The 24,796-nt window shown below is 41.3% G+C and overlaps 1 protein-coding gene across 9 annotated transcripts in view; it reads right to left on the bottom strand.

Moving 5' to 3' along the window:
- scn8ab (sodium channel, voltage gated, type VIII, alpha subunit b) overlaps positions 1 to 23,853 on the bottom strand; it is a 48,705-nt gene extending 24,852 nt beyond the window's left edge. For 3 of the 9 annotated variants that reach the window (XM_046075971.1, XM_046075972.1, XM_046075975.1), the window contains exons 1-11: positions 23,572 to 23,853; positions 13,837 to 13,955; positions 13,488 to 13,577; positions 13,262 to 13,390; positions 11,752 to 11,843; positions 7,174 to 7,395; positions 6,935 to 6,998; positions 5,468 to 5,609; positions 4,257 to 4,463; positions 3,891 to 4,172; positions 455 to 778 (exon numbers count right to left, since the gene is read on the bottom strand). In XM_046075971.1, the coding sequence (XP_045931927.1) occupies positions 455 to 778; positions 3,891 to 4,172; positions 4,257 to 4,463; positions 5,468 to 5,609; positions 6,935 to 6,998; positions 7,174 to 7,395; positions 11,752 to 11,843; positions 13,262 to 13,390; positions 13,488 to 13,577; positions 13,837 to 13,955; positions 23,572 to 23,853 (1,953 nt within the window). Of the gene's footprint in view, positions 1 to 421; positions 779 to 3,890; positions 4,173 to 4,256; positions 4,464 to 5,467; positions 5,610 to 6,934; positions 6,999 to 7,173; positions 7,396 to 11,751; positions 11,844 to 12,123; positions 12,216 to 13,261; positions 13,391 to 13,487; positions 13,578 to 13,836; positions 13,956 to 23,571 lie in introns of all 9 variants that reach the window. The other 6 variants (XM_046075973.1, XM_046075976.1, XM_046075970.1 and 3 more) reach the window with 5 other exon arrangements.
- Positions 23,854 to 24,796: the final 943 nt, after the last annotated feature.

Here is a 24,796-nt window from a genome sequence, read left to right as displayed (position 1 = left end):
GTTTTCTTCCGGTTAAATGTTTTGGCCTTGTTTTTTTTATGAATGACAATGACTGTTTGTTTGTTCAGGGGAACTAAGGAGCGTTTATTTCATTTTGTGTTACTGTTAGATATTAATCATTGAAATGAAAATCATGATGGCGGTAAGGCAGTGAGTTTGTGGATCCTGATTCAGCTGTTTAGCGACTTCTAGAGCTGTTAAAAAACGAGCAGTGGAAAAACGGGCATTAGATCAGGCTGGAAGTGTAAGATGAAATAATAAGACAGAATCTACATATTCAGGAGAAGAAAAGGGAGCTTTTGAGTTTAGGGGAACAAAAGGAACAAGAGCCAAGGGGAAGAGGTTGTGAAGGAGATGCTGCAGAGACCGGGGCCACCATCATCATGCCTAAACTGTATTGGTGTCCCATGGACGTCCTTACACTGTCATCAGTGGCTGCCTTATCTATTTTCACCTCAGGCAGAAGTCGTCGGCCGGGCCCAGGGCCGATGAGAGACACCACGCCATTGCAGTCCACTGTGCTGTTCCTCTTCCCTCCAGAGTGGGGTGCCAGTGGGTGGATGCGTGATGAGCCTTGGCTGTAGCCACTGTAGCTGTTGCGGCGGTAAGGGATAAACAGAGAGCCTCGGCGGTCTTCGCTCTCCTCTACTGTACTGTGCTCGTCATCGGCAAACTCGTTCTCTGAGCCCATGTCCTTGGAACGGCCTTTGAAGCTGAAGATGCTGCTCCGGCTGTTGTGGCGTGACATGAAGGGAGAGCCTGGGATGCTGAGGAGTGACTAAGGAGGGAGAGACAGATGCAGAGAGGGAGAGTTGAGGTGTTATTAAAAAAAGCAGGTGTTAGTTGATGTGTAAATAAAAGGGGCAGACAAGGGGACGAGGGCAAATGGGACAAAGAGGTAAACAAGAATAAATCAAGAACAGAGAGAAAAAGAAATAATACTAATACTAATCTCAAGCCAGTGGGATGTCAGATAAAGGCACACAACATGAAAATACAGGTACCAAGGCTATCACAGACGTTTCCTCCTGTGTTTATCACAAAATGAGTGATACAACAATGATAAAGATGGAGAGCTTTAGTCTATTTTGGTTTTATAGAAAACTCTTCACATTCATTACAATGAAAGCTGTTTTCATCACACAATTTGTCATCAATGTGCAACAAAAATAATGATTGGGCTGTCCACATACAAAACTTGATAAATTTCCTTTTGTGTTATTGTTATTGTTGAGGCCACCAAACAAATTTTGCTGGATCTGACAGTCACCAACAAAGACCGTTTAGATGAGACATTTGAGATAAATCTTGTGTGAGAGAGCAAGATGTCTCAAAATGCAACCCGATCTCTAGCCAGAGTGTACATCAGACTGGGCACTGAGTGAGGGAGGAGGAGGAGGAGGAGGAGGAAGAGGAAGAGGAAGAGGAAGAGGAAGAGGAGGAGGAGAAGAAGAGTCATCTGCAACACTGTTGAAGTGGCAGAAAGAGTCTCAAGATGGCTTAGGCTCAAGACAGCCTACGGAAGGATGGAGGAAGTTAACTTACTATCTAGATAAGCTTAGGCCTGATCAACCTTACCTGGGTCAAATGGAGGGGGGGCGTATGATGTTAAAAACCAAAAACATCCAACGAAGAAGATGTTTTTGTACATCGGAAAGCTGACTGATGACCAGGAAAGTGGTTCACAACCATGACAGTGACAGCTCGGAGAGACAGGTTGGCAACTCAATTCGTGTCCTCTGTGAGGAGGAGACCAAAACTAAACTACAGAGAATCTCATGGAAACATACCCCTGGGGAGTCCGCGAAGCGAGAATGAACAATTTAGTAAGAAGGCCAGGTGATGTGGCCATGTGTGGCAAATGTGGCAAAAACTAGGCTAGAAGATCCACCAGACAAGAATAAAGTGTCTGGCAGGAGCAGGACACACACGCACCCAAACACAGCTGGGGCGAGACAGAAATTCAAGCCATGACAACAATCACAGTAAGCTTGCTGAAATGTTAGTAGTAGAGGAGGGCAGAGGAGTAACCAAATAGCCTTTCTCCAAGAACTACATAGAGGCAACAGCAGAAAGGAGCTCGGGACCAAAGGTACCAATAAATGCAGGCAGGAGAAGAGGACAGAGGACAGAGCTTTAGCTCAGTAGACAGGAAAAACATCACAGTTGTTCGGCAGACAGGGTGGCACCAGACACCGTGGTGAAAACTTGCCAATCCCTTCAAGTTTACCAATGAGCTGCCGGGAAATAAGTGCAGAGGTAACATGCTCACAGGAGGAGAAAACCCATCATCTCAAGCTGAATTTTTGTGGTCCAGCAAGAGAGCAGGAGTTGCAGCTAAGTCTGCAGTTCGACGAACCAGAGCTCCAGTTCAAATGGGTAAAGGGGGTGGATCCACAAACCACCAGGGTTATGGGACAGCACATGCACCTAGCACATCTATTTAAAGTAAATGTCCAAAACTCCCGCTTCACCTGTGGAAACTGCAAGCCATCTGGAGAAGAGTGGAGATCAGATAAATGGGTTTGGATACCAAAGGGAGAAGAGCTCCAAGAAGGATTTTGACCAGTTCTGCACAATCTTGATGTTGAGCACTAAATCCATCAGCATTGTTTCTCAACACCTTCAATAATAGTTTAATTCATACATCAGTCCAGATCTACGCCATATTAAAAATGCCAGAATGCCTAAAGGATATAGGGGTGGTGACACAGCTTAAGGAAGCCAGAGAAAACAAGTGAAATCTTTTTGCCTGTTAGTGGTAAATGTGAATGCATATTGATAAAACATTATGTCCCCAGCAGAACCAGTGACCTTATTACTGACTACTACAACAGCTTTAGGAGGAGAATCTCCTCTGGAGTAGTTACACCACACTGGTACAAGATCATGGTTGCAATACATTGCAATGCATAACTAGGTCTACCATCTCTGTAATCTTGTTTTCTCAGGCAATGAACATGATATCCCAAGTCAACAGAGCCTAAAACTACTGTCAGGTTCTACATAAAAGCCCTTGACAGTCACCACAGATCCCGTACTAGGCTGTAGATGGATTCTGCAGGGATTTGAGAAGCTGATAATGTGTGCCCAGATGAGCTTCAAATCTTCCAAGCCCTGATCTCTGGTGCTGAAGAAAGTGTTTGACAGCACCCTGAGGTACCCAGCCGTATCCATCCACTCAACCTGCAATTAAATGGAGGGCTAGGTGTAATTAATGAATCCGTCAAGGCAAGTCTGTACCAACATGGTATTCAGTCTAGAATCCTCCGGCCACTCCTGGTGTATGAAGACCCAAACTCAACCACTGAAGCCTTGGAGAGCTATTTAGGAGTCTGAGCAGCATCACATTCTTTAGGCACATAGAGTGTGAGGCTGCAACAAGCTGCAGCTACCACTCAAATCTCAGAACGAGGAATTCAAGGTGGCAAGGACCACAGAAGTGATGCAGTACCCGGGGTCAACAAAGCTGACATTGTGGTGTAGCTTGGTTGAAGAGCAAGGTCTGTCTGTTGAAGTTGGATGCAGGGGCTTTGCAGCTCAATCTTCAGCCAGAGCTTACAACACACTAATCACAAAGAGAGAGGCAGAAAAGAAGCCTCAGCGATACCACTGAAGCAGTCGAAAGAGCTTGAAGATGGCTGGTGCTCAAGAGAGGAGTGCCATGGGGAGGAACTTAGCTAATTTGCTTTCTGGACACAAGCTGAGGCCTAATCTATCTAAAGTGGGTCACACAGAGGGGGTTGTACGATGTTGAAAAATCTGAAAGCACCAAACAATACTTGGACCATCACTAATAATTTGTTTAGAAGCATCAGTAGATGTAATTGCACATACACATGTCAAACAGCAGTCTACATATACAATGTAGTTTTTCATGCTAACTTTACCTGGTTCATGATGGATGTCTTCCTCCCCAGCCGGCTTCCTGGGAAACGAATGGTGCTTTTCTTGCTGCCATCATCTGACTCAGACTTAACAACCTTTTCACTATCTCCCTTCTCTTTCTCCTGCTCTTTCTGACGCCATTTCTTCTTGCGATTGCGACGCTCCTTGGCACTTTTGGAACTCAACTTGGAGACCTCAGAGGAACTGCGGGACAGGTGCCCCCCTCCTTCATCCTCTAAAGCTGCCTCCGACACAGTGCCAGCAGATGTGGCCATGGCAGCAGCCTGAGAAAAAAACAAGAGACATGGTAACCATAAACTATGAAAAACGGGTAAAGCTGTATGTGTGTGTGAGAGAGTGAGACCAACCTGTGTCTCTTCCTGCTGCCTCTTGAGCTGCTCCAACATGGCCTTGAATTCAGCCTCTTTTTGCTCCGCCTCCTCAATAGTGGCCTGGTTTTGCTCCTCATAAGCCATAGCCACCACAGCCAAGATGAGATTCACCAGGTAGAAGGAGCCCACAAAGATAACCAGCACAAAGAAGATCATGTAGGTCTTCCCTGCGGCTCGTAGAGTCTGACATTTACACAGAGATAAATAAGAAGAAATTAGAGCTTTAGAATGACTTAACTTGGAAAATTATATTTTTAAACAGACATATTGGCCTATTATTAAATTAAAAAATGGAATGCATTATAGGAAAACTGTAGTTTTATGTTTATGAGTTTTTCTTATTTTGTCAGTGGCACTGTATGTCTATGTGTGTAGTGTCAGCATTGCTGGTGGTGCTTCTATTTCCCGTTCATGGCTTTCTCTAGGAAAACCTCCAGACAGGAAAGAGAGTACAGGAATTCCCAGGTTTAAATACGCACACACACACACACACACACACACACACACACACACACACACACTCTAAAACAGTGACTGGCCTATTTGCCAAATGAAGTGAATCTATTATGGCTGTGGTGGTGCAGGTCTGGAGAAGGAGGAGAGAAATGCTAGTGCAGTGGCATGATAGTGCAGTTAAACATTACAGATGTCTGTGCAGATGTTATATATTTAATTTGTACATACATTCTGCATACATTTGGCAGAGTATATGATTGAAGGTGTTCTAAAGGTCATTTACAAATCCACTTTTGTTTATTGCTATATTTCAGAATTCAGAAACTCTTTTCTCCCTGCATGAAAGATTAACAAAATTCTAGTGGCTAGCCACACACTCTTAGCACAGCATTTCTGATCAGCTGTCCTTCCTTCCCTTTTATTCAGAGGGCAAATGAACTGAGGGAGAGAGCTGCTGAGAGGCACTTTTGCTGATTCATTCAGGTATCAGGATGATGATGTACATATTTTTTATGATGAAGTGAGGACAAAATCATTAGTACTGCTTAGGGTGTGTTTTAGGACTAGAGAGGCTTTAATATACAGTAGGTCTCTAAAACTGGTGCAGAAAGGATCAAAGACTTGATCCATAGGTCATAGTGTGACAAAATATGCAGGGCTGCTTTTTGCTTCCTCTGAACTGTTGAGACTAAGGCAAAGAGACAGACAAATTCAGGAAAACACTCATTTACCAGCATGTAGAGATTTTCCCAGAAGTCCTGGGTCATGAGGCGAAAGAGGGTGAGGAAAGCCCATCCAAAGCTGTCAAAGCTGGTGTAACCATAGTTAGGGTTCCTTCCGGCTTTCATACATGTAAAGCCCTCTGGACATCGTCTGAAAGGAACACGCAGGAATACAAAAACTCTAACTTAACAAATGACTAAAACATGCCCCTTCACCATCAACACAGTTGGCATTACAGTTTTGTGCATCACTGCCAGAGTAAGTTACAACAGGACCATTAAAACAAGCCTGAAAAAGTCCCTGATATCTGTGTTTAGGTTTTATGTTGTTTGCTTATTCATGCATGTGTGCTTTCATGCACACTCTTAGGAGTAGGATATTGATATGATTTACCTTAATATTTCATGACCTTGTCAAAAGCAAGCAAGTATATGTCATTAATTATGAGTAAATATTTAGACTGTCTAAATAGTACATGTATGTGTATATATGTACTCATTTATATTAAAACTGCAAAAAAACACATTACTGAATAGTGGCCTCTGTAACGACTACTTTCAGCTTTATTTTGTATCTGCAATGCCAAAATCTTGGTTAAATGCTACTTAACATTTTTGTATATATGCTAAAGTTGTATATGTGCTTTGCAAAAACATGGGTGGCCTGAAGATCCACCACCAGGCCAAAATGAGATGCTTGGGGGGGGTGTCAGGCCTGGAGTCACCCCACACCCCAACACACCACAAGCTCCATGCAAAGACAGATCTGAACACGTGTGAAGTGTCATGTGGCTCACGAGCTAACAGAGAGAGTGGCACCAGTGAGACAAGGACGTGGACAGGATCTTTGAAGCCACAGCCATGAATGATGCAGACTAGAAGGTCCAGTTAACATCAGCCATCATTGTCAGCCAAGATATTTGGCATTAAGGAACATCGGGTGACAAGAAACCCTGAGTAGCTCAGGATCATCTTACTCCTAAGTGTTGAAGGCAAGATTTTGTTAAAAATAGATAGATAAAATACATAAATACAAAATACATAAAAGTAAGAGGTAGATCATAAAACTATCAAATAACATGGGCCTGGTTATAGAGGATTTTTAAGAGGATTTTGTACTGAATGCGTTGGGGAATAGCGAGCCAGTGAAGAGTCTAGAAGATGGGACTGATGTTCACAGGTGCGGGTGTGGGTGAGGAGGCGGGCAGCAGAACCATAGAAGATACTACTGCAGCAGTCAATTTTGGATGTAATGAAGGCATGGATCAAGGTTTCGGCAGCAGAGAGGCACAATAAGTTTGCAGTAACCTGGCTGTTCTGTGACTGCACAGGAAGAGAGCCATCAGAAACATCACTGATGCCGCAGAAAAGGCATCACGATGACTTTGGATCAAGAGGGATGACCCTTCGATCACACACACTATGTGGGCAACTAAATATGTAGGCATGCGTTCACTGAGTGAAACACTAACTTACCCTGAGTCAGAACTATTTCCACATAGTAGAGCATCAAGCTGACCAGGAAGGAAGTAGAAGTTAGCTATGTAAAAAAACAAAAAAACACTTGCATTAGACACTGCTTTGGTTTTTACATAAGGTAAAAAAAAAAAATAATACAAAAAGTAAAGAATTACCAAGATACAAACACTTCTTTTATGTCCCATTTATGTGATCATTACCAACTTGTTTAATCGAGTGTCAAGAAAATGACTCACTGTCATTCATGATGTATTCGGCCCAGTCAAAGGGCCTGCTGCCATTTGGCGGGTACTGCTCGGTCATGTTGATTGGCCAGATTACACACTTATTCCGCAGGTTCCCCATGAATAGCTGCAGTCCAATCAGAGCAAAGACGCTCAGACAGAAGACGGTCAGGATCATCACGTCCGACAGCTTCTTCACAGACTGGATCAGAGCACCCACAATGGTCTTCAGGCCTGTCAATTAATACATGATAAACGCACACACGCATACACACAAATGTGCACAAATGCACATACATGAAAACAAGCAAACTCACATACACACGCACACAAGCACACAAATTCAAATGCACACACACACACGCACACACACAAACACACACACACAGATACACAAATAAAAAGAATTGCAACTTTTGGCACTACAAGAGTGTACAAGCTGAGTTTAGTTACTGCTATTCAGAGTCACACATGAAAAAAGTTAAGTTAGGTAACATATCTAATCCTGTCTTTAACCCTGTGCTGTGCAGTCTCTTACATAAATCTAAATTTGGCAGGCATCAGAATTATTTCTCAAGCACCTACGCCCAGCGCTGCCAAGCCTGAACACCAGGAACTGACTCAGTGTGTCTTGTGCATTCTTTTCGAGTATAAAACCAGTGCATTGACTATGCTTGTTGTTGTTCCTGTCATTCGTGCTTTGATGTAAATCTGTAGATCATGCTGTTGTCTTTTTTTAATTAATTATTCAGATAGTTGCTAGCCATGTTGTGTGTGTTTAGCACTTGACCTACAATTTAAGCATATACAGAGACTGGAATTTTAACACTTCAATAGTATGCAAAAATCATCTCAATTGGCATATAGGGGTTCTGTTTTGGGTTATAACATTTATCTAGCAATAAAATGTATTAATAGGATTGTAGTAATATAATATAAATAATATAAAAGTATGGTTATGTTTATTTTAAGCTCTTTATTTTGCATCTTTACCAGATGAAGTTAATATATCTGAGGATTTTAAATCATGCATAAATGTAATAAGGTAATTGCTAAAGCATTGTTTAACCGCTACATAATGTGCTGTAACAACACAATAGAGCCTTCAGCAGAGAGTCCGGAGAGGTAAGCTGAGAACCCAGTTTGGGTGTGAAAGATATTCAGCGTAGAAATTAGAATTCTCTGATATCCAAACATAAATAATGTAAGCACAGTGCAATAATAGCACAGGTTTTCCGATAAGGTAATAAAAAATGTAGCCTGTGTGTGGTGTGTGTATCTGTGCTTGTTGGTGTGGGGGCTTAATATCTCCAGTCACTGTCTGCAGGTACAACTCTGCAGCTCAGAGGCAAAAAAAAACATATTGTCCTGCATCTCCACGTCTCCTGGGAGGACTAACACCGTCTCCTTTCCTGCGCTTACTTTCTTGCTGTTGACTTCCATTACTTCTTTTCATAAATACTTATTATGAGCACTACTTATTTCAGGCAAAGAGAACGATCCCATATCATGAAACTGGATGTTGTCTGGTTTAAAGTTTTAATAATCAATGTGATATTATTTAAGAAACGTGTCTGTATGTTTATCAAGAATCTCCCTGTGATTAAAAATAAAGTCTTTAGTGGAATAAAAAGGACAAATACGATATGTTCATTATAGGTAGATTTTAGAACCTACAAAATTACACTAGCTGTTCTACTCTTACCTAGCTTTGCTAAAAAAAGATCTCTTCTCTCCCTTACTTCCTTTTTAAGCACCACTTGACTGTTTTCTGTTTTATGATAGGCTGACACGCCTTTATGCACCACAACACTTGTCAGTCCCTTCCTATAGGAAGTTTCAGTAAATTAACTGTACATGTAGCAGCCACAGACGAAGAGAAGCAAGAAAAATTTTACTTTTCCTGGTTTTAAAATGCTTATATTAAATGTTGCATTTATACTGTTTTCACAGTCAGAGTCAAAGTCGGTTTAGAGAATGATTGTGGTCAAAATGAGTTTCTGCTGTGTGGCTGCTGGCCTGTTTTTGCATCATCAGGTTTATAATTTGTGGGGCATGAAAAGAACATGTCTAAATATGCATCTCATTGTATAACAAATACATAGTTCAGAGTTAATACCACTGGAATGACTGAAGTGGCCATTTAAGAGTAGATACTGCATTTTAAAGACCCTTAAAACCATTTCCCCCCAAACAGCCACTTATGACACTTGAGAGATATCTGTTTTTATGTTTTTCTCTGTGCTCCTCTCTCTGGTTTAAATTGGGCGTGGCTCTGAAAACGTGATGTCATAAACTTCCCTGTGCCTATCAGGATTTATAAACAATTGTCTCTGAGTCTAAAGACAGTTGTTTGGGGAGTTTGCTCATCAAAGCTGATCATACCACACCCACACAGTCTTAATGAAGCAGATTAGCTGAGTTTTTGACATTTTGTCACATTCTTAATAAATAATCCCTAAGGATGATTTTCCTCCAATGTTTAACTTGATTGTCACATATTTGTCATGACTATTTAACATTGCAGAAAAATTATTAGGTTTGGAAGTTTTAAAAGGCTTTAGACAAAACACTGTATGTCCTACCTCCCAACATATGAGCACTGTATTTTATAAAAATCCTCATTCCATTAAAACTCTATTATAAAAAGTAGCCTATATCTGGAGAATTATTGTCCCTTGATTTTGCACTAAAATTCACTAGAAAATGTTGTCAACACTCTGATTGGCAGCTTGTTATCACTCGAGCATATGGACATACAATGTTGGTACTTCTGCTGTCTCTCAAATGTTTGGTTGGGTTGATGTATTTAGTGCAGATTTCTAGCTGTGTGGTTATTAAAAAGAGACATTTCTAGAAACATTCAATAAAATCAAAGACATGACTGTCTAGTATGTAATAACAGCACACTGAATCCACAGCGCATTTAGGTTGAACCACAGATAGAGAGGTCACATTCAGTGTTTTTCATAAAACAAGAAACACTGCAGATGCATGGGATGTTTCCATCAGAAAGACACATTTCCATTTGCACATTTTTACTACCCCAATGTAAGTAAACAGTTCTTTAGAACTGTGTTATAAAAAGCATAGTTGTCTGAAGCATTTTCCACTGAGGAAGAACAAACAGCAACACAGCTGGATTTAGGATCCATCTGGAGAAGAGAAATTGTATCATGGGATTACTATTTCCATTCATTCCTTGTGTCCATCTATGGGAACATTCCTGACTAACTGCAGTTAATAATTATACTGCATCCAACAAATCAACTTGACACAGCAGCACCACAAACAGCAAAGAGCGCACAGAACCAGGCTCAGTCAAGGAAGCAGGAAGTGAAGAGGAGAAAGAAAGGACAGGCGAGGAAGAGTTGGTGGCTGGGGGAGGGGGGGGGGGGGGGGGGGGGGGGGGGGGGGGGGGGGGGGGGGGGGGGCAATGAGAGGTGGCATGCAGGACATTTAAACGCCAAGGCTGAAGGAATCGACTCTGTGTCAGCATCACCTGTCTGTAATATGTGATGGTGACCTTGCCTTAACTGAAGAACCGTTCCCATCCCAGGCACCTCTTTCTCCCACTCTTGCAGAGCTGGGGCAAGCCCACAGGCTGGTTTAGCCCGGAGCACAACTGAGCGCTATATGCTGGAGGCTGAGCTTATTGTACTGTACTGAGTGTGTTGTGTGTGCGCATGTTTCTATATATATATATATATCTGCATGCGTGTATAAATAACTTCACTGTGTCTGCATAAGTGTTTTACAAGCAATTTGCGTGGATGCCAAGTTGAAGCAAATATATAAACTTGTGTTACTGTGTTTTCCCTAGAAAAACAAATCTTATTTATGATATTTACTTATATTTATGTTTCCCTTTCACTCCCAGGATGGACAAAGATCTTCAAAAAAAAAAGAAAAAGAACAAAGAAATCTGAAGTCTGAATCAAATAACTCTTAACTAAAAGATAACAAAATCCAAAAGAAAAGCCCCTTGAAGCCAAACCTGTAAAAGCATGTGTCTCTCAAAGCTTCATGCAGCGTTGATGTGTTGTCAAATAAGGCTTGGCAGTCTTAGGGAATGAAATAGTGTTTAGGAACGAGTAGGCAGTGTCACAGATTGTGAGAATTTGGCTCTATGTATGAAACAAAACTGAACACAAATCAAATGTGCAAAGAGGTAAAATATTTAAAACTACTCATGATCACATTTTCCCCCTAATTAGTTTGTGTCAACTCCTTGGAAATAACATCTGAACTCTTCCCTATGTTATCACATTGTATTGGGCATGAATTGATGTTCCACTTGGGGTAGAACTCGACAGACAGATAGCTGTTGCATACCCTGATATGCTGCATAAGCCCAACTGTCAACATGGGAGACGTGAGCCCACAAGACTGCCAGTAGACTGCTAAGCCTATCAAAAATGTATTGCTACCATTTTTGATTGTCATAAAAACAAAAGTAAAACCAAAAAAAGAAATGTTGAAATTCTAAAACATCCTCTTTTTTTAAAGAAACAAATATCAATGTAATAAAAATAAAGACAGGTAATAGATAAGGTAAGCTCAGCCTTAGTGTTTAAATGGGAGTCTCACCTGGAATGACAGAAATAGTTTTCAATGCTCGGAGAACCCTGAACGTTCTCAGCGCCGAGACATTCCCAAGGTCCACAAACTCTGTTATATATCTGTAACAAGGTAGGATGACACACAGAACAGAACCCCATGACACACAACACACACGATAACAACACACACGCACGCACGCATGTACGCGCAAGAGCACGACACCAGCACCACCATCGAAGACCAGGAGGGGACACCACGGTGAGAGAAAGGACGCCTGTCCGACCAGTGGGAAGAGAACGAAGGAGGAAGAGGAGAGGAGAGGGACTGAAACAAAACCACACCTAACATCAACCCCGTGACTCGCCCACCCGCAAAACACAAACACCTGGACTGTCTTACCTGGGATAACTGAAATTGTTTTCAAAGCCCTCAGAACCCTGAACGTACGCAGAGCTGACACATTGCCTAGGTTTACAAACTCTGTTATATACCTGCAAGGTGGATCAGATACAGTTACTCAGCAGCCGTCCCAAACAGAGGAAAGAAAGAATAGATTGTTACATGATATTTTAATAAACGTTATCAAAGTGCTGCGATGGACTGATGTGGATTGAAGGTGCTGTAGGCAATGGGGAGGGAAACAAATCCATGTCGACGGAGGAGATGACGTGAAACAAAATGCTGGGCTTGAAATCAGTTTGCATGAGGAATGTGACATGTTTAGTAAGACCTAAACAAAGAGTGAGTTTTGGGTAACTGCAGTTTAGCAGCTATGGTGGCTAATCTACATCTATCAGTGTGTTTATCAGTAATAACAGACAGTGGTGTTCTCCACCGTAAAGTAAAGCTTAAGTATAAAGTTGCCACATCGTAATGTGTTTGTTGCTGTAATGGCTAAATGTGTTGACTAAAACTTGTTTTTCAGGTTCTTAGGGGAATTTTGTTCCTACATATTCTTCCCCCACAACAGCTTTTCGGTTGGGGAGTACTATCATCATCTAACATAAAATAATCACTATGTTGTTCATTTTAATAAACGCTCCAGCTGACTAAACTAATCTAAAAGATTAAAACAAAGACAAAAGCTTGATGGACGTGCATTATGACGCAAAATGTTTAACATTTTTTGGTTGTGACAAAATTAAAATGACAGAAAACATTTGACTTGTCATAAAAGTTAAAGCACAGGTGTCATGAATAAAGCTACTGGTTGCTCTGTTCCACTGAAGCCACAGCAGTGAGCCAGCATTATTACTGTGATTAGTTACACCTGTGTTTGAGTCGCCAGACTGTCACTGCAGTGAGAAAACACTGTCACAATTTGGGATTTTTACCTGCTTATCTTGTAGCTAGTACTGCTTATAAATAATAAACTTTCCTCTATTCATATTTTTATTAGTCATGTTGAAATCCCCTTTTGGTTTCTTGCTTTGATTGCAGTGCTTTTTTTCCTTTTTTCATAGTGGGTATATGTGGCTTTAAATTATTTTAATTCTTTGATGTTTTTATTAATAATTATTAAAGTTAAAATACTTACGCCATTGAGATGACCATGAAATCCAGCCAGTTCCACGGGTCTCTGAGGAAGGTGAACCCATCTATAGCGAAGCCTCGGGCAACAATTTTTGTGAGTGACTCAAACGTATAGATACCTGTGAAGGTGTACCTTGAAGAATAAAAAAAAAGGAGACAATATCAAAAACTGTGACAGAAACATTAAATAAGGATATTGTAAGTGAGAAGTAGTATGTATGTGTACTTACTCTACTTGTTTGGACCACTCTGGGGGGTCACTAAATGTCATGAATATACAGTTGGTCAAAATCGTACACATGATGATCATGCTGAATAACGTGAGAAGACAGAAGTTAAGGAAAGTTTGAACAGTGCTACCCATAACACCCTGTACATTTTAATACAACAACGACTGATAAAGTAAAGCTTTAGGAAGAGGGCAGAGTAGGGAGAAGACAGAGCTTATAGTGCATTAGCTTCACCTACATTTTACTGACCACTTGTGACATAAGCAGAAAACACAAACATGTCTAAAATACTGAAACATGTGGTTTTATTCACTGTAAAACAGAGAAAAGGAATCACTTGAAAGGATATGAATGTATCAAAATCTTAATAGCTATTCGCCTAAGTAAATTAAAAGGGCTTAAGATGTACAAGGAGGGCGTGGCACTGAAGCGGAAGATTGTTTTTCCTTTGTTTAGGACTATAAATGTCTGTGGAAAGAGAGAGACAGAGAAAGAGAAAACAAGACAGTTAGTTACATTTTCAGAGCTGATTACAAGGGAAATACTATTCAATACGTAGTCTGTAAAACGTTCTTATTTTTATTAAAAAGCGATGACTGTAGCTTGACTGATTAGCTGATGTGAGTCGGAGTCATGGGACACCACTGCATTGGTTTTCCACTCTTACTACCGGGCTGATTCTCCCAATACAGGTGACACTGAAATTCATTTGAACGTGGCATTTTGATGAGGGTGCTCACTATGCCCTACTAGAAGCGGGACGCCAAGTGAGCAAAGTACTTGAAGTTGTAATGTCTTGCCCTATGCAAAGCACACAGGATGAAAACGGTATAGTAAAAAGATAAATGGTACAGAAAAGGGCACATAGTCAGTGGCAGCAAGGACACAGGGCTGTGTTTTACTCCGTTGACATCACTCCCTCTGTGGCCAGCCAGCCGAGAACTAGGAGCACAGTTATCACCTCTGTCCTGGTTGCATCAGACGGAGCCTCTGTCCTGGCGAGCTTTTCATAGTAGAGGCTTCAGACAGGTGCATGGGAGGCTCTCCCCTCTCCGTGGCCAAATGACTCTCTTCGCCCCAAGTTTAAAGCTCTTACTGGAAGAGAACCGCAAATGCTGTCATCGATCAGGGGCAGATCTGCTGACTCCAGGCTCTCAACAACCACTCCCCTATACCCATAAACAGCACTGGACCAAGTGGGGCTGGGCACTGGGGTGAGGCAGCACTGTGTGTGGTTAGTGGACGTTTGTGCCCATGACAAAGACAATGTGGGGTGTCAGAGTGAGAAGTATGAGCATTATTTACAGACAAATGGATACTTTACATTCACAACAACTAGTGTGTTACCAATGCTTCCGGTTTGTTTTTATACCCATAGGCATTACAGTTTAGAGATGGTTCACTGACAATTTATAAATGCGTGTGATGAGAATCATGTGAGGTGTTTTTTCTTCTTCACCACATCCTATATCATGAGTATCTATGACGCCACTGTTGCCTGCCAGTATTTACAGAAAACACATCATGTCCTGTATGTAACCAGTACCGAAGAACAATGAAGACACCAGTTTATGTCTGAACTTATATCACTTTAAGATGTGACATTTTCTTCACATTCAACATTAAGTGATAAACAATTCTCAAATTAGCCAAACTACACTTCAGTTTACTAATAATTAAATTCAATTAAATACTGTGCACCAGTGTATGCATACAAGGTCATAAAGCCAGCTCTTTATTACTTGTAATAATCACTGCTCTCACAAATGATAACCCACTGGTGAAGAGCATACATGTATAATAGAGGCATATGGCACCAGCAACTAAAAACATACAACACACCACGAGTTTGTGGTTCACACCATGGGAAACACTAGAAAGAAGAAGGGGAGGCGACCAGAAGTGTCCTGAGACAAGTGGTGTCCTGAAATCTAATTATATTAAAAATAGCGTCCGCAGTCTGGGGAAAGACAAAATGTATTCTCTGTATCAGAAGACTCCTCTCTCTCTCTCCCTCCCTTCCCCACTCATGTTCCTTTTTGCCTATAGAGCATCTGCACTACTTAAAATATCCTCTCAATACTTTTTCCTGTCACATGGAGAAACAAATTTTCAGTGCCTCATTAACACTATACAAACAGGGAAACACAGGATCTAGAGTCCTGTTCAAAGTGTAACTCTTTCTCCCAGAGGTCAACTCACGTGTTTTGCTGACCGAGCAAATACAGAGAGCAATATCTCATTAGCAGTTTAGAGATGCCCAGCATGCATAACTAAGTTTCATATGTTAATCAATGTGAAGCATATCGCCTTGGATAAATCGTGTGGGCTTGTAGAGGTCTTTGAAAACATCAGCTTTGAGGACACTATCTTATAGAAAACCCATGTGCTTAGTCCTGTCTGCGTTTCAATGTAGGTCACTCTCTACAGCCTACAGAAACTTAGACATTTTCATTAACATTCACAATTCAACTGTAAAGAGGCTTCAGTTACTCAATGAACCTTGTCGATTTAGAGACAGAAAAATCTGCTGTTGACGCAAAGTTGGCAACCTGGCACAATAACATCAAGGGATGCAAATGCCAGGCAATCTCCTTAATTAATTGTGCCACATTAATCGATAACTGATCAATCTCTGAAGCCTATAAAATACTAAATGTATGTTTTTACCTCAATGAAAGCTTCACTGCCACATATTGTTATAGCACAATTTAAATCATAAACTCAATTAACACAACTAAAATAATTGTGCCAAAAATGTACATGACTAAACAGAATAATTCTGTGTGACACAAAGGGTTTACTAGAAGACATAATATAGATGAGACTAGAAATGCCGGGCACAGAGCAAAGACTAAACCATTCTTATGTTCATAAAAATGGCTATAGCTCACGAATGCCCAAACCAAGTAGAAACATAAAGGGCGCTCAGATCTCCTGGCAACAGTCTTACTTATTTTAATTTAAAAATATGCGCAAAACTTTGTGGTCAGAGATGAATCATGTGAGCAGTCTGTTAACCGGAATTCACTCTTGATAAGAAGGCAGTTTTCAAAGCATACCACTGCATGGGAGGAATTGTAGAAGGCGCAGAAGGTACAGTGAACTAGATAAATTAATTTCTGTGGGCATTAGGCGCTTATTATTTTATGAACTCAAACCTCCAGCATGTCATCAATGTAAGCTACACCTTAACTGCGCTGTTCCTATTATTATTATAATTATTGTTATTATTATAGAAAACCACTCACTCTGTACAAGCATCATGGGCTCTGATCTTGGCACACATGGCGCAGTTTTCCGATCTGAGCGGATATTTAGTCCAACCACTGAAAACACCCACACCAGCACAATGTCCCAGACAGCATCCACCGTACTGTCAGTTGATATATTCTTGATTGTTTAAATTAATTTACCCAGTTTAATTCATTTCCCAGACAAACTGTGTTATATATCTGTATAGTAGGTTGACAGACAATGAATTCATCGTCACACAACACAATTAAATTGGGATCAACATATCATACCGTGTAGTGCACTACTAAGCTTAGGGAACTGAGGATGAGTTGCATCTATTTACATGGATAAACATAAAGTGACTATGGTAGTGGACAGGCTCCATGGATCACAAAACACTGTATATGAAACACTATGGATGCTGAAGTCCTTCACACGAAGTACACAAGGGGCCACACACATATCACACTGATCGGCCTTCATAATGAAACAGTTAAATACATACACAGTTGGGCATAAACACATGCAAAAATACACAACTCAGCAGAGCAAGATTCACTGTAAGGAAGCCTTATTCACTGCAAAGCTGGTGAAATGTTACTAATTCTCCAATGAGCATTAAAGAAAAAGGCACTTATGCAAGAATCAGGAGGCAGAATGCAGCTGCTTGGGCAGTGTGTGTGTGTGTGTATGGGTGAGGTGGAGGAATAGTAGAGCAGGGATATGGAGAGGGGCTTGCAGGGGTATGGGACAGCAGCAGCAAAGAGAGCTGAAGAGAGAGAGAGAGATGAGGGGGTGGAGAGGGAGTGATGCAGAACAGAAAGCCTGAGAGCTGCAGAGGGGAGAGAGCCAAACCTGAGATGGATGGGTAGACGGAGGGAGGAGGAGGACTGGGTAGGCATGCAGCAGAAAGAGAAACTAAGAATGAGATGTGGAGGATGGGGGGGTCAGAGAACGTTAAAGAGAGAGAGAGCTGAGTGAGATCTAAGTAGAGAAACAATAAAAAAGAGACTAAATCATGGGGAGGGGGTGTGCCTCTGTTAATCATCCCAGGACCCTGGCCTGACACAGACTGGTCAATTACTTCAAAAACCGACTGCAGATTTGGACTGTAGACCTTTTAGAAGATGGTAATAAATTATTAGTAAAAGCAGTTAATCGATTAGGCAATATGTAATCGTCAACAATTTTGATAATCGATCAACGGTTTAAGACATTTATGAAGAAAAAAGGCTAATCATTTGCCATTTCCAGCTTCTCATTTGTGGATTTGCATGTTTTATATCATTGCAAATCGAATACTTTAGGGCTTTGGACTGTTGATTGAACTTAACAGTAAACTTAAAACATCATCTAGGGCTCAGGGAAACTGTGATGGGCATTAATCACAATTTTATAATATTAAACAGCCTAATCACAGAATAAATTGATTACAAAAATAATTGTTGGAGCCCTAAATGACCTTCAAACAGTACAAATTACAAATCATATGTTACACATTTTAACGATTTAAAAAAACATCTGTATTCACAGAACTTGAAACAGAAAACATGACTCACATGCACCATTAGCTGGATTTAAGGATTCTGTTATGTATATGTATAAGGGCATCTTGATTCAATTTATAGAGAAGCAAAAATGTCCACGGTACGCCAGCACCACTGTGAAACTTTGATGCTTTGGGAAAAAACAGCCCAGATCTCAAGAGGACCTTTAATTTAACATATATTAGCATTATAGGCTGAACCATAACTCATGTACTTCTGTTTGAGCTCGCTGCAGTGAGGACTCAACCAGTAATGTCTCACCTAAATATGTATGACTGCAAACTAATACCCGTGTGCTGTGCTGCTAAACCCCACGTTCCACTCCTTTCCCCACCCTCCTTCTTTATACCAACCTGGCTAGCATTGGAAGCACACTCAACCCCACCGCCGCTCTCCACCACCCCCACCCCTTCCCTTCCTCACTCAGCCCAGAACAGGAAGATGCTGTGTCATCAGAGACTGAGGACTCAGACAGAGCACTAAAGCCTGGCCCTCGCTCTAATTTACTACACCCTGAAAAAAAAAGAACGCTGGAGAGGCGGAGGAAGGGAGAGGGAAAAGGAGAGTAATGGACAAAGACACACACAGAGACAGAGATGGTGGAATAGGAACATAATGTAATGGTGTGTACGGTGCTACATGCTGAGATTCAGAAGCTACTGCTGCTTTAGCCGTGAGCTGCCCTTGCGCGCTCACTAGAAGCTTCTGGCCTGCAGGAGTCTGAACAGAAATGACTGGTCTTCTGCACACTCGTGTTATAAGACGGTCACCGCAAGCATGAAGCTTCCGCGTCAACAAAACCTGAAAGCTGTTCAAACTGCTGTCTGTCCAAACTGTACAGCTGCCAAATCAAGCTGAATCATCTTAACTGTATTCCCCTGTATATCGAAATCCCCCCTCTGCACGCGAGCACAGATTTGTACACGTGGTACAAGTGCAAGCTAAAACACTAGCATGCCCTTCAACCATCCCGTTCTGCTTTTCCTGAATGACCACAGCAGCTTTAACATTGCCTAATCCCATCAGACATATGAAAAGCTCCAGCAGTCCTCTCCCCATCACAGGGGAAAACAGGAACTGCAACGCTGCATTTCTCTTCCTCACCACTTCCCCCTCTTCCTCTCTTTGATGCATGAGTGCTGTGATCAGGTTTCCTGCAGCTGATGGTAACACACGCACACGCACACATTCATTGACAGACAGCGCAATGGGGAGCGATAGGATGACTGTCGGTCGAGCAGGGGAGACGAGCAGCCTGGAGGGTTGAGGACAGGAACAGCAGAGGAGGAATGGATGCTAACCATTTACTTAGAGGCACTTCCTCAGGTGTGATAAAGGACAAATACATTAGTGGATTAGGAAAAAGATTGATATGAATGATAATAAAGATGGAGAGGGAAGATGAGGTCATGGCCTGTGGCTCATTGAACCTGCTGACACAACACTGGTATGGATATAATTGTAGTTGGCAAATTTTGACTAAGCAGAATAAAGAGAAGTCAAAACCTGTACTGATACATACAGAAACACATATGGGGTATAAGCAAGATGTCTATGAAGATTCTCAGTCATCCAAGTCATAGTTATCCAACAAAGGTTAAAATCAAGGGCAACTGGACTTGGTTGAAGATACTGGAAGATGTTTCGTCCCTCATCCAAAGGACTTCTTCAGTTCTGACTGACTGGCAGGGAAACTCAGCTATTTAACCTCAGTGGGATTAGGGACGAAACGTCTTCCAGTATCTTCAACCAAGTCCAGTTGCCCTTGATTTTAACCTTCGTTGGATACATATGGGGTATAGCAGTAGCTTATTAATTAGATAAGATTTTTAGCTAGCAGTCTAAAAGCTGAGTACTCCTTCTGTCCCTTTTGAAATTTCCTAAATCATGCCCTTAAGCAAGGCACCGTAGCCACAGCTGCACCAGTGGAGCTGCTCAAAAGGCAGAAAATAAAGGACCGTGGCTGTGATTCTAATCTGTTGATATACTGCAACTACCTTCCCATGTTATGAATTTATTTCTTAAAAATTAACAAAATTCTGATCAGGTAAACCGTCAAATGCAAATGCAGCACATTTTTATATTTGGATATATAATGGACTGATAAGGACCAAAACTTAACACACGTTATGTAGGCATATTGGCACGAAATCCTTCAGCATAACTGCAGCAGTTATCCATTATCAAACAATTAATCCATTGGATTATGTACAAGCTGGAGTATTCACTAATCTATAAGAGTGTGACAACTGGCACACAGTTCTGACCAAAACCCATTTGGAAATAACATTCAGTTTGTAGATGAACTACCTCTTGTTTTGGAGCCTAACCCTGTCATACCGATAATGCAGTTGTTATCATATTTCACAACTCTTGCCGATAATTATTGAGGCTTTAAACATCATTTAATTCATAAACCAACACTGGCTCTTAACTTCTACTCTTAGCTCCATGGGGATAATATGTGCATGAACTTATTCATCACAGAGGCCAAAGAGTTTAAGAAAACATCATACCGTAAATGAGGAAGAGAGGCACACTCAGAATGTTTGCGAGCTGAACATTTGAACAGTTTTAATTCCTTATTTTTGTTCATTGCATTGTTTCTTATGCAAACTATAAGAATCAGTGCTGTGAAGCTTTATGCTCAAAGACAACGTTTGCACAGTAACATACTGTACTTAAAGTGCTGGACAACTTTGTGTGACTGTACTGTGTTCACTCATCTGGATGAGCATCTACGTTTTTGTACATTGGGCCTAAGTTGCCAACCTGTGCTGCTTTAATTCCAACAATATTTTTGAAGAAATCAGCATGTCCTGTTATATATCATTTTCTCAACGTAGTCTCTTGTTTGCACACACTATTGCACACACACAAACATATGGCTGGGGAGGCGTGTGAGCGGAGGCAATGATAAACAACTTTCATTCAGCCACCTTCACTTCAGTCAAGTGAGACGCCACAGATCAGAGTAAGGACAGGTAAAGACATATGCATTGGGCTATAAGCAAAATGGGGATGGATAATAAAAAAACAAGAATGCAACCCTTCCTGTAGCCACCGCTGAACTAGGGCTGTGGATCAATAGATCACAAAAGGCACATACACTTGATAGTTTCATCCGCCCTATGAGGGAGGGAAGCTGGCTGAGATTGCTTGTCCTGCTGACTGGGCTTCTTGCTGCTGTACATGCCGCGGATTCTCTTACATATTATCACTGCCACCACACAGTAGACCGGCTACTTCACACGCCTACACAGCTGAAGGTACTACAGCATACTCCAGCCCTTTTCTCTCCACTATCTGTCCTCTCCTGCCATCTTCTGCCTTCACGCCTCATTCCTCTTTCGCTAGCACAGAGCTACATTAAGGGGACAGCCACGCTAGAGTTTGAGTGGTGTGGGAAGGAAGCCTAAAATGCCTTGAATTCTGGTCTCTAATTAACAAAAAATACATAATTTGGAGAGGAAATAGCAGATTGGGGTTTGTGTCATCTACACTTGCATCACATCATCAGAAGTTGACTTTCAATAGATGCCATGATTATGCACTGGTGTGGCACGTCTGAGGTGAAAAATCTGTTAATATGATGTTAAACAATATTAACACTGATATGACCTTCAATGCTAATATGTACGTACTAACATTTTTAGATGTGATTTTGGATCTGTTTTAAATCTCCCATAACTACTGTGAAACACCAAACTCAAATAAGTCCTGTGGAAAAAAAATAGAAGATGTGGTTCAGAGCTAATTATCTGTACTCGAATTAACATGTGGCTGCAGTGTATTACAAAAAGTGGGGAGAAATTATACATGCAGATCCCCATGTTGCTAGAAATGTGTCAACATGTCACATGTATACATAGGGGCTGTTGCTCTGCAATTATTTTAGCTGTGGTTTAAAGTTTAGGGCAGGTTTTAACTTCTGTTGTTTGGGTCAAATTCACATGATCACCATAAATCCCATCATTGAATCCTCAGAAGCTGTGGTTTAATTGGAAACCAATTGCTGTGTCCTGTAGAAATCACCTAAACTCCACCTAGACATAGTCTAGTGCCTGCGATGTGGTCAGTCTGCAGGTAATGCAGAAGTCACGTGAGCAAATAATCATAAACGTATGGTCCACCACAGTTTTAATGTAAGCTAGTACTCTATATTTGTCAGACTATTGATACTGTTTTCAGGTTTTCAGGAAGGAAAAAAAAATATTGTTTCTCACTTAATTCGATTCAATCATGGAACTAAATTTGATATCAATGTTGCATGACAGGGCGCAGTCAAGGGTGCAAATCTCAATAATTGTGCACACAACATCCCTCGCAGTGTAGGCTACTCACATTCACTCATATTAATTACTTGTAGAAAAATCTGGAAATGTCAACAATGATTGAAACACTGCATAACACAATACAGATCACAATGACACTAGTAACAGCGCAGCAACACTGATAAAAATGAGGAGGTTCAGCGGAACCTGTTTTTATTGTGTGACAGAGCAATCAGGTCCAGCTTAGCACACAGCTTAAACCACTGCAAAGTTAGCTGGGCCGGTTCTAAACTGCAGCTGAGCCAGTTAGATGATAAGTGACAGAGTAACCGCCCCGTACGGAAAATACGGCACAGCTAAATTATTACTGTACTGATTCAAATAAATGCTATACACGCTATAGACAATTTGTTGGACAGACCACGTGTCATCTGTATGTGTGTATTGTCACTAGTAGCTATAACACTGATGGCATATAAACATAAAGGCGAATTTGTCATCCCCGCCAGCTGTTACATCATCTTTACCATGCATTAACAGACAATTAATCGACTTTGCAGAAACCTTTATGAGAATCACCACTGCCTGAGAACTGCATTGCACAGCAACCCTGCAATGTTGTAGGAGCAGAACGACCACGTCCCTCTGTCTCCGTTGTGCTTTGATTGTACAGGTGTACTAAAAAACTCACACAGGCCTTGTGTGATCTCTTGTGCACCCTAATAATGCAGTGCCTGTCTCTAAGACCCTGTAGCAGTGACTAAAAGGTACCCGTAAAGATCTTAAATCAAGATCATCTCAAGGTCATCTTTGTTTTTATTAAATCCCTATCTCTTTGATGAATACAAGAACTTCCATTTTAACTTAAATAATATGAAACCTAAATCTATTATGACAGTGAATTTCATATTAACGTTCAAAGTTCTCACTACCTATAAACTTGAAGCAAATGCTTCTTCAGTTGAGTATTTGTCTGATAAGTTGGGGGAAAACTGGGTGGTGCATTTGGCCTGTGTGACAACTCACTTTCTTGTTCAGATAGTATGGGTCCAAATCCTCCAGTGGTGTGGCCTTCATTCCATCAGGAATATCCCCGTAGATGAAGGGCAGGCTCTTCCCAGCCTCCAGGTCACTGTTGGGCCTGAGCTCATTCTCGTCAGACGTATCGCGGTGACTACTGTCCGATCTGGGCTTGGGTGGCTTCTTGTTCTTCTCTTCACTGATGCGCTTCTCGATGTTAGCGAGCGACTCCGGGGTGAAATACTTGAAGCTGTCAGGTCCTGGGGGTGCAAGAAGGGGTGCGGCCATGTTTTCATCCTGCAGCTATTTCCTCTTTATTTGTTTTCCATCCAAGACATCCAAATCTGAGAGGAAGAGAGGGACACAGAGTGAGAAAGTGAGGCAGGGTGAGCATATAATACTGAGATAAAGAGAAAAGTGAGAAATAGACAACAAAAAGAAGAATGACAAAACAAACTCATCCTTTAAAATAATCTAAAATTAATCTATAGTAATGTTATTAATAACACTGACTGTACAACACAGATTTACAATTAAAATGGTTGGCATATTTATTTATATTTTTTATGTTAGGCCGGTCCTTTTGCCTCCCTCACAGATGGAATTCAGTAGTTCTTCCAGAGAAAGCAAACAAAGCAAAATGAAACTGAAAAAGTGCAAACATTTGGAACATGGGCCAGTAGGCATTATTTCTGCTCCCTCCATCAACCTTAATGACTAAAGCACCAATCCTGTACCCCAAAAGCTAAACTCAAGTTCCCAGCACATACAATAGAGAGCGTTGAATTCCCTTTTGCTCTCCGTTGTGTGACCCCAACAGCAAGGAGACGTGTCATGCATAAAGCATAAACACAGGTATTCTGCCCTTGTGTTTATGCTCACAAATGATGGCCTCTTTATGCCACCAGAAACTCATCTGCCTTACTCTCTACTTTACAAGTATCTTACATACCGTATTTTGCAATATTTCTTTCTCAGGACATTTCCTACAACAAAGAGGCAGCATTTAAAATTATGGCAATCCTTACAGCTCCATATTGTTGACATTAACAAGGAATACCGTGAACGTGCTGGTAGCACTGCTGGTCACACTGAGAACAGACATCCAGGTCTGCAGCAGCTCTACGCAGCTTTCAGCTCACTGTTTAGGCTCGGAAGTCTGTGTGGTGAGGAACAGCCCTTATTGGCGATAGATTTAAAATTAGATGGAAAGTGGCTCCCAGTGCAAAAG

This window comes from Micropterus dolomieu, linkage group LG18 (assembly GCF_021292245.1).
Source record: "Micropterus dolomieu isolate WLL.071019.BEF.003 ecotype Adirondacks linkage group LG18, ASM2129224v1, whole genome shotgun sequence".
In the NCBI taxonomy this organism is placed as follows: Eukaryota; Metazoa; Chordata; class Actinopteri; order Centrarchiformes; family Centrarchidae; genus Micropterus; species Micropterus dolomieu.
This window is presented reverse-complemented; position numbering and strand designations above follow the sequence as displayed.